Source organism: Zosterops lateralis (genome assembly GCF_965231275.1).
Source record: "Zosterops lateralis genome assembly, chromosome: 2".
NCBI lineage: Eukaryota > Metazoa > Chordata > Aves > Passeriformes > Zosteropidae > Zosterops > Zosterops lateralis.
The window spans coordinates 113,150,933-113,167,378 of NC_139763.1; the positions used below are offsets into that span (position 1 = coordinate 113,150,933).

At 38.7% G+C, this 16,446-nt stretch overlaps 1 protein-coding gene across 7 annotated transcripts in view; it reads left to right on the forward strand.

Moving 5' to 3' along the window:
* USP25 (ubiquitin specific peptidase 25) overlaps positions 1-16,446 on the forward strand; it is an 88,201-nt gene that overhangs the window by 29,414 nt on the left and 42,341 nt on the right. For 4 of the 7 annotated variants that reach the window (XM_083855400.1, XM_083855401.1, XM_083855399.1 and 1 more), the window contains exons 4-6: positions 1,418-1,541; positions 7,519-7,681; positions 12,875-12,979. In XM_083855400.1, the coding sequence (XP_083711526.1) occupies positions 1,418-1,541; positions 7,519-7,681; positions 12,875-12,979 (392 nt within the window). The remainder of the gene's footprint in view (positions 1-1,417; positions 1,542-7,518; positions 7,682-12,874; positions 12,980-16,446) is intronic. The other 3 variants (XM_083855403.1, XM_083855405.1, XM_083855402.1) reach the window with 1 other exon arrangement.

The following is a 16,446-nucleotide window of genomic DNA, read 5'->3' on the forward strand; positions in this document are numbered from 1 at the left end:
TGGCAATGATTTTTGTGTACTAAGTTTAGTGTTTTGTTCTGATCCAATGAGAAACATCCCAAAAAAGAAAGCCCAGGGGAATAGGGGAAGCTACAGTCTCTACAATGGGCCAGCTCATGCAAGAGAAAAGTCAGAATGCAGACAGACAAGCTCTTTGGAGTGATTGGGTTAGCCTCTGGAAGGAGAAATAATGACAAGCCTCTTGTCTCTGGTTGTGAGCAATTGCCAGTTTCAAATCTGTATCTCTTTCTCCCAGAGCCTTTCAGCTTCTAACCCAGGCTGGAGACAAGTCCCTTTCATAACTCTTTGGATAAACTTTGCCTTAGAAGAGTGAGACTCAAACCAGGCAGTACTCCATGTGTGTGTCTGATATTGCACACAAAAGTCCCTTACACACTTTTCCTTTCTTTCTGTCTGTCTGACTTGGAAAATGAGACTTTTGACCCTTGAAATGATGATAACCAATGACCTTGACTTTTTTGAAGGTCTTGTGCAGCTGATGGACATTCCTGTAGGCTCTAGCTGCTCTAAAAGCTTGACTGTGCCTGATGGGGACATGATATGTGTTGTGGTGTGTAGTAGGATTCCACCTGAATTGGGAACGGGGGTGTTGTTGCTGCCCTCAGGAAAAAAGGCAGTTTATGGGGGATGTCAGACTTTCATCCTTTGTATAATAAGAGCTGGTGAAGAAGACAGAAGTAGAGCTGTTTTCAGTCAGTAGTCCATCCAGTATTCCCCATGTATCCAAGTATAGATCCTCATTTTGTCTCTAGTATTTGTTTTTTCTCATGTTGAGATGCGATACTTTTAGTGGATGGAATCGAATTTAAGTATGTTCAGAAAAGGAATGCACAAACAGGATAGTAAATAATTAGATTGAGTAAGGAACTCTCCCACTCATTATGAAACTGTGTGAAAGTATTTGGCTCACCAGGGTATGGAAATACATGTAGAATTTGGGGCAGCGTTGGGAAAACTCCATTACATGCTCCTTCATAAGGAGGAAAGTCAACTATGCTCAATTAAGGTCTCCTTTTTAAATAAGGTCCTCTTCATCATGTGTTCCCTGAAGCAACTGATCTCAGTAGCTGAAGTAATGCATTTAAGAGTATTGCTTTAAGAAGGCTTTCAGAAAACATGGATTCCTAAATTTGTCCCATAGCTTTGTGAAACTTAAGAACATTAGGAGCAAGGAGAACTCCAGCCCATCATATCAAGAGTGAGCTGCTGAGGTTTTTATCTGGCTTGGAGGCAGAAGGGAGCTGTTAGCATGGTTAGTGGTTGGAAGAGGATAGGGCATAGGAGGGATGGTCTGGAATGGTGCTCAGCAATCCACGTGGGCTCTCTCCTCTACAGTAACACTTACCTTTCATTCTGTTTCACTTTTAATTTTGAGAAAGATAGTTTTGCTTTTCAGATGTGATTGATCTCACTGGAGATGATAAAGATGATCTTCAGAGAGCAATTGCCTTGAGTTTGGAGGAATCAAACAGGGCATTCAGGGAGACTGGAATAACAGATGAGGAACAAGCCATTAGCAGGTAAACAACCAACTTATATAAAGCAGAAATTAAATTAAAGAGTTGAAGATTGGCCTGTACTGCTTTTTTCAACTTTTAACAAATAATAACTTGTTTACTTTTATTTGTGCTACTGATATGCCTGGCTTCAGGATGCTGCTTTAATGTATTGTATGTTCTACACTGGAAAATAGTCTATTGTGTGTGAATAAGGATTTAATAGTATGTTTCATATTTATGTATTTCTTTAAATATGGAGGAAGTGGATGGAGATAGAGAATGTGTGGTCATATTTAAATAGGACCTAAACTCTAAAGAAGTTTCTCTTGTGTACCAGGTAAAAAGCAACAAAAACAAATATAATTAAGAAGCTAATAAATACTTTGTCCTATTTTACTCAGTCTTCATTTTACAATATTATTATATATTAATTTTTCATTTTCTTCCCTCTGTGCTGAGGCAGTGGGAAGAAGGAGGGAGTGGGCATTAACATTATGACTTGAGGATACTAAGGGCTGCTGCTCTGTTTCAGCAGATAAAGAATGTTATTAACCTATTTAACAAATAAGATTTATAAGCTTTGAGTGAAGTTCTGTATTTAAAGTTTTGTGAACTTAATTCTCTCAGTTTGGGTGTGATAAGAGTCTTTGAGCTAACTTTTGATCAGATTTCATGATAACTGTTTTTACAGTGTATGTTTTTTGATAATGTTGATACAATTATGAAATATTTGGGACTTGAACTAAGCCTGGGTATAGGGTTGTGTGGGAGTGATGTTGTTTCTTTTTTTCCATCTGTAACTGGCCTTGGGAAGAAATGTTGAGTTTTTCATTTGTGGCTGGCCTTGTTCTAAGGGAAACAGGCAATGATTTGATCCTTGATGGGAGGTAAAGTACTACCTCCTTGTCAAAGACCAATTTTATAAAAAAATTATTTAGATGGGGGACATTAACCACAATAATTGTGTTTGACAAGCTAAATGGCTTATTAGAAAATTCCATCTCTGAGAATCTGCATATTTTAATGCTTTATTTGTATTACTTTATCAACAGTAATTTTCTTTTCCTTTTGAAAAATAAATATGCTAATTATGAGAATAAGCATACCCTTTTGCCCCCCATTTGTGATAAAACTCATCTTATTATATGAATATAAGAAAACATTTTAGGAGGGAAGAGTAGGATGAAAGGGGTTTATATTTTCATTTACACCTGGAAGAAGCATTTAAGGGATTGTTTTTTCTAAAACTTCAGTATGTGCGTGTGTACAAGAGGATGGTGGAAATTCGGTCCAGTTTTTTTTTTTTTTTTTCAGAAGATCAGCTCTTGCATGTTCCTTTTTGAAGGGCAGAATTGTTGTAATTATAGAGTTGTGATTTAGGCAGGCACTCAGAAAGATGGACCTATTTCTGGAGATGGAAAATTTTCTCCCTCTTTTTCTTTACCCAAGCTTTGACTGCTTCTGCTGTGTTCAATTCTTGGGAGCCTTGAAGATTTAGGATTTTTGCTGTAGACTTTGTTTTTCACTTTTGAAACTAAAAACTCCTCTTTGGTCCTATCTGCTTAGCCCATAACTTAGCATTTTAAATACTTTCTACTTAAATTATGGTGTAGATTTTTCTGGCTACAGAAAATAACAAAGGATGCCTTTTTTTCTCTCTGTACAAAGACATCTAGACAATCTCTTTGGTTATTCATAGAGAAAATGTTGGTCTTATGAAATAGAGACTTGCATCTAATAGCAAAATTGCACACAGTAGCATGTGCAGTATCAGATGAGCTTGTTGCAGGTTGTATCCCCCTTGGTGTGCTGCACCACATTTTCTATGCTTGCTGGAGGGTTCTTTGGACCATTTACTGCACAAATTCATTTCACAAAGCTATATAAAAATATTGACTGAAGGATCCATAGTATTTTATGAGTCAAGGAAGGGAATGGGACTTTGCTTGTGAATGGAGGCAGAGAAGAATGAGGATCTTGAAGGTTTTGGCAGCATTGAGACATTGGATCAGCTCAGTTATGTAGCAAAAAGCACCTTGAACTGGTGGCAAATTATGTGAGCGCTGAACAAATACAGGAAGTTCAGAATTCTTGAATTCTTGATCCAAACTGTTCAGTTGGTTTCCTTAAGGACAGAGCTTCAGACTGGTTTTATTACAAAAAAACCCAAAGCAAAACAAACCACCCCACTTTGTAGTTAACACCCCACAGAAGAATGTTGGCATTCCAATAGAAAGCACAGGATCTGTGAATAACTTCTCAAAACAAAAAGTAGAACACTGTGGTTGTAAACAAGTCAAGCTACAGCCATTTACTTTTGATTTTCTAGATAAAACAAGAAGCAGAAATCCAATAGGAGGTCAATAATAAGCAAATTTAAACTGTGGAAACATTTCATATTTTAAAAATGTAGGCTATGTGCATATTTAAATATTTTTTACTGTGGTGGATATTTTTTTCAAAGGTATTCATAGTGTTTTGGAACTTAATTTGTGGAAATTTTGTTAGGGTTTCCAAGGGAGAATTAATGGAATTTCTTGACTTATGTAATTAATGTTGTAATGCATGTAGAATTTGTCTTCCTGAATGTAATTGCTTTAGACTACCTAATAAGGACAGATCTGATTACTGTGTAGGTGTTGAGAGGAGTGCCTCTGAAATGTCCAAGTGTCCAAACTGAACATCTTGTCCATGGCACATCTAAAGTCTTTTCCTGTTTCCTCTTTAAATCTCCTAGAGAAATGTGCATGATCAGTGTATTTCTTGTTGTGAAGAAGTTTCTCCTGTTTATATTAGTTTTGCTGGATTGAAAGAGTCTGAAGCTGGCCAAATAGAGCTTCACTAGGGAAGCCAGTGAGATGTTACTGGAAGGAGAAATCAGCTGCCCTGTGTTGGATCCATATAAAAATGAGTTCATGCTGTCAGTGCAAAAAGGATGTGTACAGCCCCTGGGCTTTTTTTAAAATCAGGGTCATTGAAACTGCTGGGGACACTGCACTGTGGTTAAGCATTGTGTGTGTAGATCCAAGGTGGGGTTGTGGAATGTTGTAGAGTCAGGAATGTATTCCTGGATGTCCAGCTGAAAGGCAGTCCCAGTACATACACCTTCCCATGCGCTTTTTAGCTGAGCAACCTGAGAGAGTGTGCTTTCCTGAAGCTTCCTTAGAGTGGTTTGACTGAATCTTTTGTGGACTTGCTTTGCCTGGGGATTCCTGCTTTGTCTGGTGAGCCCCCTGCAGTTCTGCAAAGCTGCTTGGCTGTGCCCAGCTTGTTACAGAGAAATAAAGCCCTGCTTTCAAGCCTCATGCCAAGCCTGGCACTAACTAACCCTTGCTACAGCGTTTCCCTCCAAACAGAATTCCAGCCCGTGGGGATGGGGGAGCTATAGGTTCCCTGAGTCTGAGGGGGTGCCAAACCCTGCAGGTAGCTAGCTGATGGCTCTGTGCTGTTGTCCCCAAGGGTCACCAAGTGGGACTTCAGCTCTGTCATCAAAATTGCGAAATCTTTGTAATAAATCTCTGGAAGGATGCTTGTTTTGTCAAGAAGTGTAGGGTTCTTGATCCGGGTGATGTCCCAAATTTGTGACTCCGTGAATGTAAGACAGTGAGAATTTTATATGAGTTATCCTCACTGTACTAGTAAATACATTTATTTATATAGCTTTTGAGCTGATCATTAGGTTCCCATTTACTGTGCTCACTCTACTTTATTTCACTTTTCATTTTTGATGTAGCTGCTATCACAGCTATTATTATGTCTGAAAATTAATTCAGCACCTAGAATGTGAAGTTATTGCATGTGCTCTCCGAGGCCAGATAATGTTATAAGTAGAATTAAGGAAAAAAAATACTATGATGCCTTCAGAAGCAAATACTTCATTAACACATGGAAACACATTTCAGGTTGAGCTAGAGATGAATAAACCCCTTACCTGCTAAAGAAACACAAATACAAGAAAGGAATTTTAGTGAGTAATTAAGCTGATGAATGCTAGTACTCATGGGGTCAGGAAACCGTTTTCAGTTTGAGAGTATTTATTTTTCAGAACTTGAATCTTGAAATACTTTGAAATATTCTTGAACTTGTAGGGGGAACAAAAAAGAATTTTGATTCTTTCCCTGAAACACAAGTGGTGTGAAGTAGGTATTCTAGTCCTGTTACAACATAATTTAAATTTATTCCAGTCTGTCAATCTTCCTGCAAGTTTTATATGTCCCTTCAGTTCAGTTTAAATAAGATTTTAAGCAATTCTACCTCCTTGACAAACTATTTGAACTATGTATGACATTTTTTAATTGATTTTTAATGTCTCTGTTGACCAACTTTTGCTCTCAAAGCAGAGATATGCAGGTCATCTAACATTTTTGAAGGACTGTATTAGTGAAAAGGGAAAATAATTTGACTGTTTCTTTGCATTTTGGGGTTTTCTTAGTAGAAAAAACTATCAGAAAAGACTCTTAAAATAATCAGGGTCAGGTTCCATCCCTATGCAGTGTTTGAATAGATGTCAGAACAGAAACTCCTAGTGGATTATATGCCTGTCCTTTCAGCGCTGTTTACAAGATGATGTAAAAAACTGAATTGATTAATCCTTAGGAAATTACCAGATTTAGGTTCTTCCTGAGACAGATGCAAAAGTGGTATTTGTATCAAATGGCCTCTGAAATTTAAAATGCCTCTCTTTTACTGCATTTTTCTGAAAGGAGTTTCAATGACAAATTAGTATGTTCTCCAGAACAGTTATCTGCAGTAAATTCATATGATGCTTCATAGTTCTTGGTAAGATAGCATTACTTTCTTTGGCAGTAACATAGCTTGAAATAAAGATATAGGTGGGAAACTGAGGGAGGGGGGTTGTCTGTTTCTGTGTTTTTTCTAAGATGTCCAAACTTTATCCTTTAGGAGCCCCCTTTACAGACCAACCTAAACCTGCCTTTCTTTGGTGCTTAGTGAGTCTAGAACTGTGAGGGGCCAGCTCTTCATGCTGCTCAGACTGCTTAGATGCTTGTGATGCAGCTTGTGAAATCTTGTGCTTGGGGTAGGAGAGCAGCTCAGCCTTTTGTCTGGGAATTGCCTGGAATGGCTGGGGACAGTGACTGTGATGTTATTAGTGCACATACCAGACTCTTGGCCTATGAGTTAAAGCCACTGTAAACGTGACCTCAATTCATCCATCTCCATCTTTCTGTTTAGAATACACCACCACAAACTGCTTTTAAGGTGCATTTTGTCACCAGGCTAAGCATACCTGCTGCTATAGAAATAATGTGTTGAGTGAAGCTTGAGTTGGAGAGCTTCACAGTCATCAGATCTTACTGTCATGTGAAATATGGATATTCAGCATAAATCACGTAGGAATGGTTTCCAGCAAAGAAAGTGGTCATTGAAGCATACAATTAAAGTGTTAGGTGGCATTTGAGAAACTGCAGGGAGATGTCTTTCCATGGCTCATAAAGTAATTACTTGCCACGTAAAGTGATTAACATAGTTCCGTAAGTTGCAAAAATGGAAACTAAGAAAACTGCCTTCGTGAAAGTTGCCTAGCTAGCTTAGGCTTCCTGTCAGTAAACAAAAGATTGATGTTTCACATAGCAATAAAAGCATTTGAGGACGAAAGCACTGTACTATTAGTGCTGCCTAAAATTTGTCCATCCTGTTTGAATCTGGTTCTTAAATAATTGATGACTTGTAAACATGACTCTTGTATCTAGAGCTCTCACAGGAGATTCATGCACTAACCGATACCGTTTTCCAAAGGATAATGGAATTGCTGTAGCATAGCTTAAAGTGAAATAGTATTTTTGAAGATTATTGCATATAATATAATATACTTTCATATAATTTCATATACTGCTCAGCAGCAATAAGTGAATGATGCCGTTATAAGGTCTATATTGCTGCCTGAATGTATTTTCCTACTTGGTGGGGGATTTATTGTTTTCTTTTTCTGAGATTTCTGGTTTTTTCTCACATTTTTCCCTCCCTTCTGTTCCCGAAGAGTTCTAGAAGCCAGTATTGCAGAAAATAAAGCGAGTTTAAAGAGGACGCATCCAGAGGTCTGGAGTGACTCTCCCAACCCTTATGATCGAAAGCGGCAAGACAACTGCCCAGTAGGATTAAAGAATGTTGGCAACACGTGCTGGTTTAGTGCTGTCATTCAGGTAAGCTCTCTTCAATTAGCTGTGTGTATTCTTCATTGTATTTATTAGGAGGTGAGTCAACTCATTTTAAGTGAATTATTTACAGTAATCTCTTTTCTTGGAAGTTTAGGCCACTCCATGAGATATTTTTGCACATTACTTATTTATTGCATCTCTTAAAGTGTGTATCTGTAAGTCAGATTGAAGTGTAGAAAGTACTGGTAGCTTATCTAAGTGAAGCTTCAAAATGTTTCTTATTAAGAAGTTGTTGAAGACAAGGAGTTGACTGTCTGAAGATCCTGGGTGTATGCAGCTCATGCTGACATCAGTGACAGTTGTGGATGTCTAAAAACATGGGGAAACTGGGTTACAGATGAGGAACTCGTTTTTTTTACATTAAAAAGGACATGTGCAAATGACTGAAAGGGACTGGCTGACAATGGAGGTAGGTGGAAGAAATGAGATGCCTCCAGTGCTTACTCAAATGGCTACAGCTGGGTAGGGTAAAAGGAGGAATAATTGATAAAGAAGGAAACTTCAGAAGAATAAAGGGGAAAGTCTTATACAGATGCAATTGCAACTGGTTCTGGTTGTTTTATGTAATGTAATCAATATGTGTGCTTTTTTTTTTTAAAGATAGGGTGAGTAGGGAAATGAATACAGATACTGCAACTTGCCTAGTGAGAGCTAATGTTCTAATATCAATAACTGATGTACATAAACTTTATGAATCCATCTTTTAGGAGATGTATGTTTCTGTAAATAATCTCTAGATCCACTGAAAAGCATTTTAACCTGCAGAAAACTGAGGGTGAAATGAGAATACGACAATGGGAAATTTATTTTTAGTCTACTAGAAACAAATATTTTAGTCTACAAGAAACAAATGTATTGTAACTTTTCACAGTCTGAGGTTGAGAGAAAGAAAATAAAATATTTAATACCCGTTTTTAACAAATTATTGCCAGGCTGAAGCACTTCAGATAAACTAATACTGTTACTTTTATACTGGCTGTTAAAAGATGGCTGTTGTACTTCAGGCTGAGTCCATTTAGATCAATGTTCTGCCCAGCAATTTCCACAGCTGGATGCTTATGGGGGGGTGGGGAAAAGTATGCATGATACTGCTCTAGTGAAACACTCCTGAGCTTCCCATTACTTCTACCTTGGAAGGGGTTTTTTAATCCTCTGCAGTTTATATAGTCCCAGGGGACCTCCCTTGTATGTTACTTGTCTTCCTTGATCCTTGCAGAATGGTGCAGAGTAGGAGTTCCACAGTTGTGCTTCCTATTGCATAAAAAACTGCCATGGTCTTGTGTGGATATTTGAGCCTGGCTCCCACTGTCTTTGTCCAGTAGCCTTTATGTCTCCTGGTGGGCCAGACAGAAGCTGATTGCCATTGCAATTCTGTGGGCTGCTCTTCTACTCTTTCAACACCTCAGTGGTCTCTTTTTTCCAGGCTGGATGCTCAAGTGCCACCCGTGGAATGTGTTCTAAGCTCTGATCCACTTTCTTGCTGTTCTCCGGATCCTTTCTAGCTCTAGTAGCACTTTCCTTGGGGGATGAGGAAAGCTCCTAAGATGTGAGTGTGCTGTGAATTGGGGGTGGTATGAGGGGGAGATACAGATTCCTCAGGAGACAGAAGTAGGGATGATAAGGAGAGGTACTGCCTTTCTCCTGAAGGAGTAGCTCAAATGTGTGCAGGACAAGGTGGCAGTTTAGGATGAGAATCTGTGGATCAGGATCAGAGGAGAGGCTGGTAGAATGATTAGTCTGGTACAGACTACCCTCCTCCTCAGCATGAGGATGTGCACACAGCCTTTTTGAAAGGCAAGGAAGTCTCTGGATTACAGTCTGTGCTTCCCATGGGAAACTTTAATAAACATCCTGACCGTTGCTGGGTTCAATACAACAGGACACAAGCAAACCAGGCTTCTGGAGGGTATGAGGAACAGCTTCTTGGTATGAGCACTGATGGGCCAGCCAAGGGTGATGCACAGCTAAGTCTGCTGCTCCCCTAAAATGGGAGAGCAGAAGGTAGAGTAATGTGAGTATACTCTTGACTGCAGCAACCATGAAACAGTAAAGTTCAAGATGCTGATGGGAGCGAGAAAGGAGTAACAGGACTTAGTGTTCAGGAGAGCAGACTTTGTTTTCCAGAAGTTGGTATCTGAGCTTCCATAAGTGGCAGCTTGGAAGGGCTACTGAGGAGAGTGGAAGTGTTGTCCAGGCATGAAGGAATGATATTAGTGAAAGTTGACCTGAGTTGGTACCTCAAAGGTTGTCTAGGGTAACAAGAAAAGGTTTGGGTGTTAAACTGGTCGTAAAGGGCTGAGCAAGGAGAATGTTGCTGAATAGAGCAGGTGAGGTACTGAGTGCCTTGCTTTGCCTCAGTCTTCACCAGTGAGATCTCCAAGACCATTGTACATAGTTGAGGAAACTCTGAACAGAGGTTAAGGATTTGAGTGAAAGTTTACTTGGGGAAACTTGACTCAAGTCCACAGGACCCACTGACCTGCAAGCAGTGGTGATGAGAGACAGTGGGAGGAAGTCTCAGCAAGGCAACTCTCTCTTTTTGCCAAGTCATGGAGAATAAAAGAGTTTTCTGATGTACTTCAGCCAGGCTTTTTAGAACAGTGCATATTGGGAGGATGGGAGGCAATAGGAGTCATTCAGATGAGGAGGATTAAGCCTGGATATAGAGAAGCATTTTTTCCTATAAAGACAGGCAGTCTTTATAGGAAAAAATTTAGCAATTTTCAGGAGAAAGAGCAGCAGTGCAGAGTGTGTCAAACCTTGGAAGGTTTTAAGATGCCTGGAAAAAAGTCCTGAGTAGCCTGGTCTGATTCACAGGTCAATAATGTGAATAATCCTAATTAGTTTGGTGTACACACAGCAGTCTTGAATTTAGCTTTCTTCTTAAACAGATGCTCTCATATGATGTTTCTGTCAGTCCATGCTTGCCAACTCTTGTTTTTACTACACTACAATTCTCTTTACTGAGCAAATATGGTCAAAACTTGCTGTCCATTTTAGATCACTTCTGAATTTTGCTTAGCAGTGCAGAGTTGGTGAATTTGCAGTAACCTGCCTTCAGGCTGGAATAGATGGCTTGCTCTTGCTCCTCTCTGAATTTTTGATTGCCTATTTGTTGGTACCTGGACCTTCCATATCACCTCACTGGTGCTTAGTTAAAAGCTTTTGTTGAATGAATTCTTCCTAAATTGCCCAGAAATCCCAGTAGACTGTATAAATTTGGTTACTGTTATGCATGTTCTGCTTGGCTTGGGGGTTTATGGTTCAGTTTGAGGTGGGTCATTTTGTTTGTTGGTTTGGTTTTGTTTTTGATGGGAAGGATTTACTCACCTGCAGGTTGCATGTAGGTAATGCTGCAGGTAATGAAATTAAAAGATTTCTTTAATTGTTCTATGATGGCCCCCCTTTCCATTGAAGTTTTTACATTCTTAGGCCTCTTTCTTTCAGCATTTAGTAATATAACAGATATTTTAATTTTCTGTGTTCCTAGAGATATTTGGATGTTTCCCTTGTTCATCTGTCGTCCTTTCCTTTTTCCATCACGCTCATTGCTCTTCTTGCAATAGTAGAAACGTTGTCTTTGTCCTAACAGAAGGAAACATTTTATTTCCACTAAGTCTTTATGGAGCTAATGTGACTTAGTGTTTTGCCTTTTGCCTTTTCTGTTGTGTAATCAGATATTACATTCCTAGCAGTCCCAAATCTAAAGGACTGATTTTACGTGCATGTGCATTTCTGTTAAAGATTTTTTTTAATGTAGGAAACTGAAAAACCTTTAAATAAATATTTTTATGGAAAGTTGAATTTTTGATTTGTTAATCACAGAGATAAGAGCAGAGGGCAGAGAATGTAAAAACCTATGCTAGACCTATGATCTCATGTTATTTATACCCAGTGTGCAACTTTATACCTTGAAAACAGATTAGAAAGAGACCTAGCTAGTTCTTATGGTCACCAGCCATACCATGTGAAAGTCTGTGGTGTCTGGAATTATTATGGCTTGATCCTAAAAGATAGTGAAACTTCTGGAGTTAGTTCTATGGAATGTAATTCAAGCAAACCGTTGAAAGATTTATAACTTCAGTTGGTTGAAAATTTAGGTTATTAGTATTATCTGTCAGCCAGGAAGATTTATGTTTCAAGCAACCACCCTAGGAAATTCAATGCATGTTAATTTAGAACATTAGCTAATACCTTTATTTATCCACAGGGCAGATATTGACTACTTGGGTTGCATTGACTATGTAGAAGTATTTTCTTGATTTCTTTGGGAGGCTTTTGTAACTTGACACATCACATAGGTCAACAATATCTAAATGTTAACTACTGTCAGTCACAATGATATATTGTGTAATGTAATCCTAAACTAAATTGCAAAGAAAGAAAAGTCTTCCTCCTATTTAAGGAATGCTCGTTAAGGAAAGAAAAGGTTTTGACATTTTGATGCTTTCCTTTTGCAATGTGTTTTTTTATAGGCAGCAATTAGCTGACTTAGTGAAATACAGTCAGAAATGGTTTTGTGTATTTACATTAAGAGTATGAAATTACTGAAGAGACTTTGTAGTAAGTGACAGCAAACTCTTACAAGATTCAAACATTACTGGTAATGTTGCCTTTACCCTGTATTTATTTGTGCCTTAGAGAAATAGGCACATCTGGAAGTCATGCTCTTCTGCAGGGGAAGAAGTGAGTCTCTTTTCAGAGGGCTCCAAAACAGTTTTGCTTTCAACAGTTACATTCAGGAGTATTAGAATGAACAGTAATATTTTTCCCACAGCATAAGTTCTAAAGGTCTGTCTTGCTGCTGAGGACTTTCTTTAAAAGCTTCTTTAAAGAAACAAAACACAAATATACCACTGTATATTTTCACTTTTCTGCAGCAAATTTTAGTGGCCTCCTTGTGAAAAGGTAATGTCACAGTTTTTCTTGGCTGTAAGAGTTTACAGCCTGAAAATGGCTTAGAAATAATAAATGTATGGAGCCTGTGGAGTGGCTCCTTCATCTCATGCTGAGCACAAGTTAAGAGTTTTCAGGACATGGGATGTAGAAGGCAAGTAACTCACAGGACATGATATGTTGCTGGAATCATGTCTTAGGCTTCCTGCCTATGCAAGTTCTCCCCCAGATGTTTTGGTTTCAGACACTGCACCAGACTCACTCTATCTTTTGGAGTCCTAGGTGGGGTTCTGGTCATGTGCAAGAAGTAATGTCCTGGAAGGATCTGCCCTGTGGAAAAGGTGCCATGGGAGATGCCCAGATCGTTCAGAGAATGTCACTGACTTGGTATGCGGAGGTGGATTTTTGTGGGAGAAGGATAGTCTGTGGGGAATCAGTGCAAACTGTGTTGTGAATGTGCTGTTTCCCTTTGCTCCAGTCCCATTCCTCATGAATTCCTCACATTCCTCTGTGTGCACTCTGTCCCTCAGTGTCATGACTTCCAGAAGGCCAGGTTGTAGCTCCTCCCTTTACCAAGTGAGGTGTCCCAACAGGACAGCTGGGGTTTGGCATCCCCACACTCTGCTTTCTCTGAGTCTATCAGAGTCTGATATTTTTTTCCCCTAAAAGTGTGTAGCTTGCTGAATGAAGTTAACAAGCATAAATCTCCAAGGGTGCTCTTTAACTTTTATTTTCAGTTCATTTTATAACACCACTTCTGGCATTTTACTCTGTCATATTTTGTTTGGGAGCAGCCTTCTTGTTTTCCTGATGTCAGTATATTTGGGGTTAGGATCTCCTTTGATCCTAGACTTCTAGTTCTGGGAAGAAGTGAATCAGCTTGATGGGTGAGAATCAAGCAAGTATTTTCTTCCCAGTTGGTGGCACAGCCCTTTATCAATATTGTTCTTCTTTAAAGCAACCTACCACAAGTATCTAACTTTTACATTATTTTATGTTTCTTATTTGTCAGGACGGGTGGAAAGGATTGTGATGGATGATGTGGTAGTGCATTAATACCAAAAAGCCTAAGATTATATTATTAAATGTGCACATTTGTACATTATACATGAGTCCCTTGCTTCTCTGGGCATGCAGTTCAGTGTTGTAGGCTGAAGAACATTCAGTGCTCAATCTCCATATGAATTAAAACAGTCATTGATGGAATATTTTCTTTCCACTATTTTCACTGTGGAACAGCCTGAGAAAGGGGTTGGTGGAGAATATATTCTATAAACTGCTCTGTAGAGTTTCATGGGCAGAGGAATAATGATGTTGGAAGTCTAGTTTCTTGCTTTCCATTCCTCTGTCACTCCCCCTGTTTCCCTGTAAAGTGAACCTGTCCCTTCCAAATTTAGTCATCCTATGATATTTGCTGACAGATATTTTCCTGCTTTTTGTGCTTCTGTAGTCTCTGGTTCCCTCAGGTTGCTTGTGTGATATTTCTAACTCTTACCTTACATTTAGTGATTTGTAATATTGCAAACTTTGTTGCAATGGTATGGAAAGCTTTAATGGATCATGACTTTCACTTTGACTCATAAATAGTTGCTCATTTAATTAAAATAAAGGGTACAGGATGCATTGTTTAGGTGTGTTATTCAAATTTACATTACTTAATTTGGGCAAGAAGTTGAAAACTGTAGCCATGTAAGGAAATGTTGGCTGTGATTATTTTGTCCTAACAGATTTTTTTCCTTGCTTTGACCATGTAATAGAAGAGTGGTTGGATGGCATTTCTTTGTATGTGCCAAGACACAAGCATAAAGTGAATTCTTCTGGACACATGTCATACTTAGCTGTCTTCTGAATTGCAGTAATGTTCTGAGTTTGTTGCTATAAACAAGTAAATGCTCTCTAAATGCAGGCTGGTAATTCCATGGTGAGCTGTTTGTTTAAAATGTTGACTTAACCCAAGCCTGCTAGAGGTCTTAGCTTTACTTTCTAGCTCAAACACTATGCAAGCTGTTTTCCATCTTCTTCCACATTGCACCTCAGCCTTGTGGAGATGTAAGACATGATAGCTTAAAATTGCAATTTATACCTAGGTTTTCAGCAGTTTGGAATGCTAATTGATTGTTTATTTATAAAATAAAAGTGTCCTTTTAGAGGTACTTTCTAAAGATCTTGACCCTGGGATTGAATCTGTGATTCTCAAATTGCTAAATGCTTTCCTCATCACTACCACTGTACATGTGGGGTGGTTGTGCTAAAGTTCAGATATCAGGCAGTATCATATCTGTTTGTAGGAGTTTTTGTTTCAAAGGGGAAGAGAAAAAGCAAACTCCACTTCTTATACTTTACAGTGAAGTTTGAACAGGAACCTGCTCAAGTCCCAGCTTTGAAACTGCTTTGCTCACTTCCCTTCTGTCTTCCCTACATGAAATTTTCTGGAGAATGCAAGAGAAGCTTTGGACTGTGCCAAATCCTCAGTGTATATAAAGAGGCACAAAACTATGTTTTGGGTGACTTACTAATTTTCTTAATGCCTGTCATTAGTCTCTGTTCTGGAAACAGGATTTACCACTTAACAGGAATAAGACACAAACAGGTGGAGTGGGAGACAACCCAAGAGTAAGTAAAAGGGAGTGTTGTGCCCAGCAGAGCAACCGGTGCAGTAGCAACAAGCAGCCACTTTATGAACTTTATTGTGAGAAAGTACTTTCAAGAATATGAACCAAAAAGGAAAAAAAAAAAAATCGATAAATAGGCAAGGTCTAGAAAGCCTTAAAGAGGAGAGAGAAATGATTTTTCCAAATTAGAGCCAAAGAATGGTGTGGGTTGGAGGGGATGGTGAAGATTATCTGTTTCCAACCCCCTGCCATGGGCAGGACAACCTTCCACTGGACCATGTTGCTCTATCCAACCTGGCCCTGAACACTACCAGGGATGGAACTTGTGCCAGTGCATCATCATCTTCACAGTAAAGAACTTTGTAAATTTGTAAGTAAGATCATGTCTGATCTAAACCTCCTCTGTGAGTGTGAATCTATTCCCTCTTGTGCTGTCATTCCAGGATAGTCTGTCTGTAGTCTCCAGCTTTCCTGTAGGCTTACTTCCGGTATTGGAAGGCAACAATTAGGTCATCATCAAGCCTTCTCCGGCTGACCAATCCCAATTCTCTAAGATACAGGGATATAGAGTCCAAAAGGCTTGCAAGTTTGGTGAGAACTGGACTCAGTTGTCAGTGAAGTTGCTCATTTTTTTGCAATATGGAGCTTTGGACACTTAATACTCAGTCAGAGGCATGGAGGAGTATTAAATCACTCATTTGTGCAGTATTTAGGAGTACTTTCACTTTGAACCTTAGCACTTCAAATATTGATGACGAGTAAATTTCAAATTCTTTATTCTGTTGGAGGAACCATGGCAATGCATTCAGGTAGGACCATATATTCCATAGCTCTGTGTTTTTCTTTGATTTGAGTTATTAACATTAATAAAATGTTAACCCTAATAATACTCAGTGTACCCCATTAAAACTGGCTCTATGTACCTTAAACCACCAAAATTGTTTATAAAGTGAAGTAAGAACATAAATCTAATTTGTCATGTTGGCAGAGACAAACTATTTGAAAGAATATACTTTAGGACATCGGGCTCTATTTTTGCCTTTTATTAGTAGAATAGTAATGATGTATTCACCATTCAAGATTGCTTTCTGCTTGTTATGGAAAATGAAGGTAGATATGGTCTTGACTTTGTGGCTTTAAATAAAAAATGAAATAAATGAATGTCAAATTGGAAATGCATAAAAGGCCCCAGATGATTAAATGAGGAAAATGAGTGTCGTGATGTACTACTGCATATAAGTT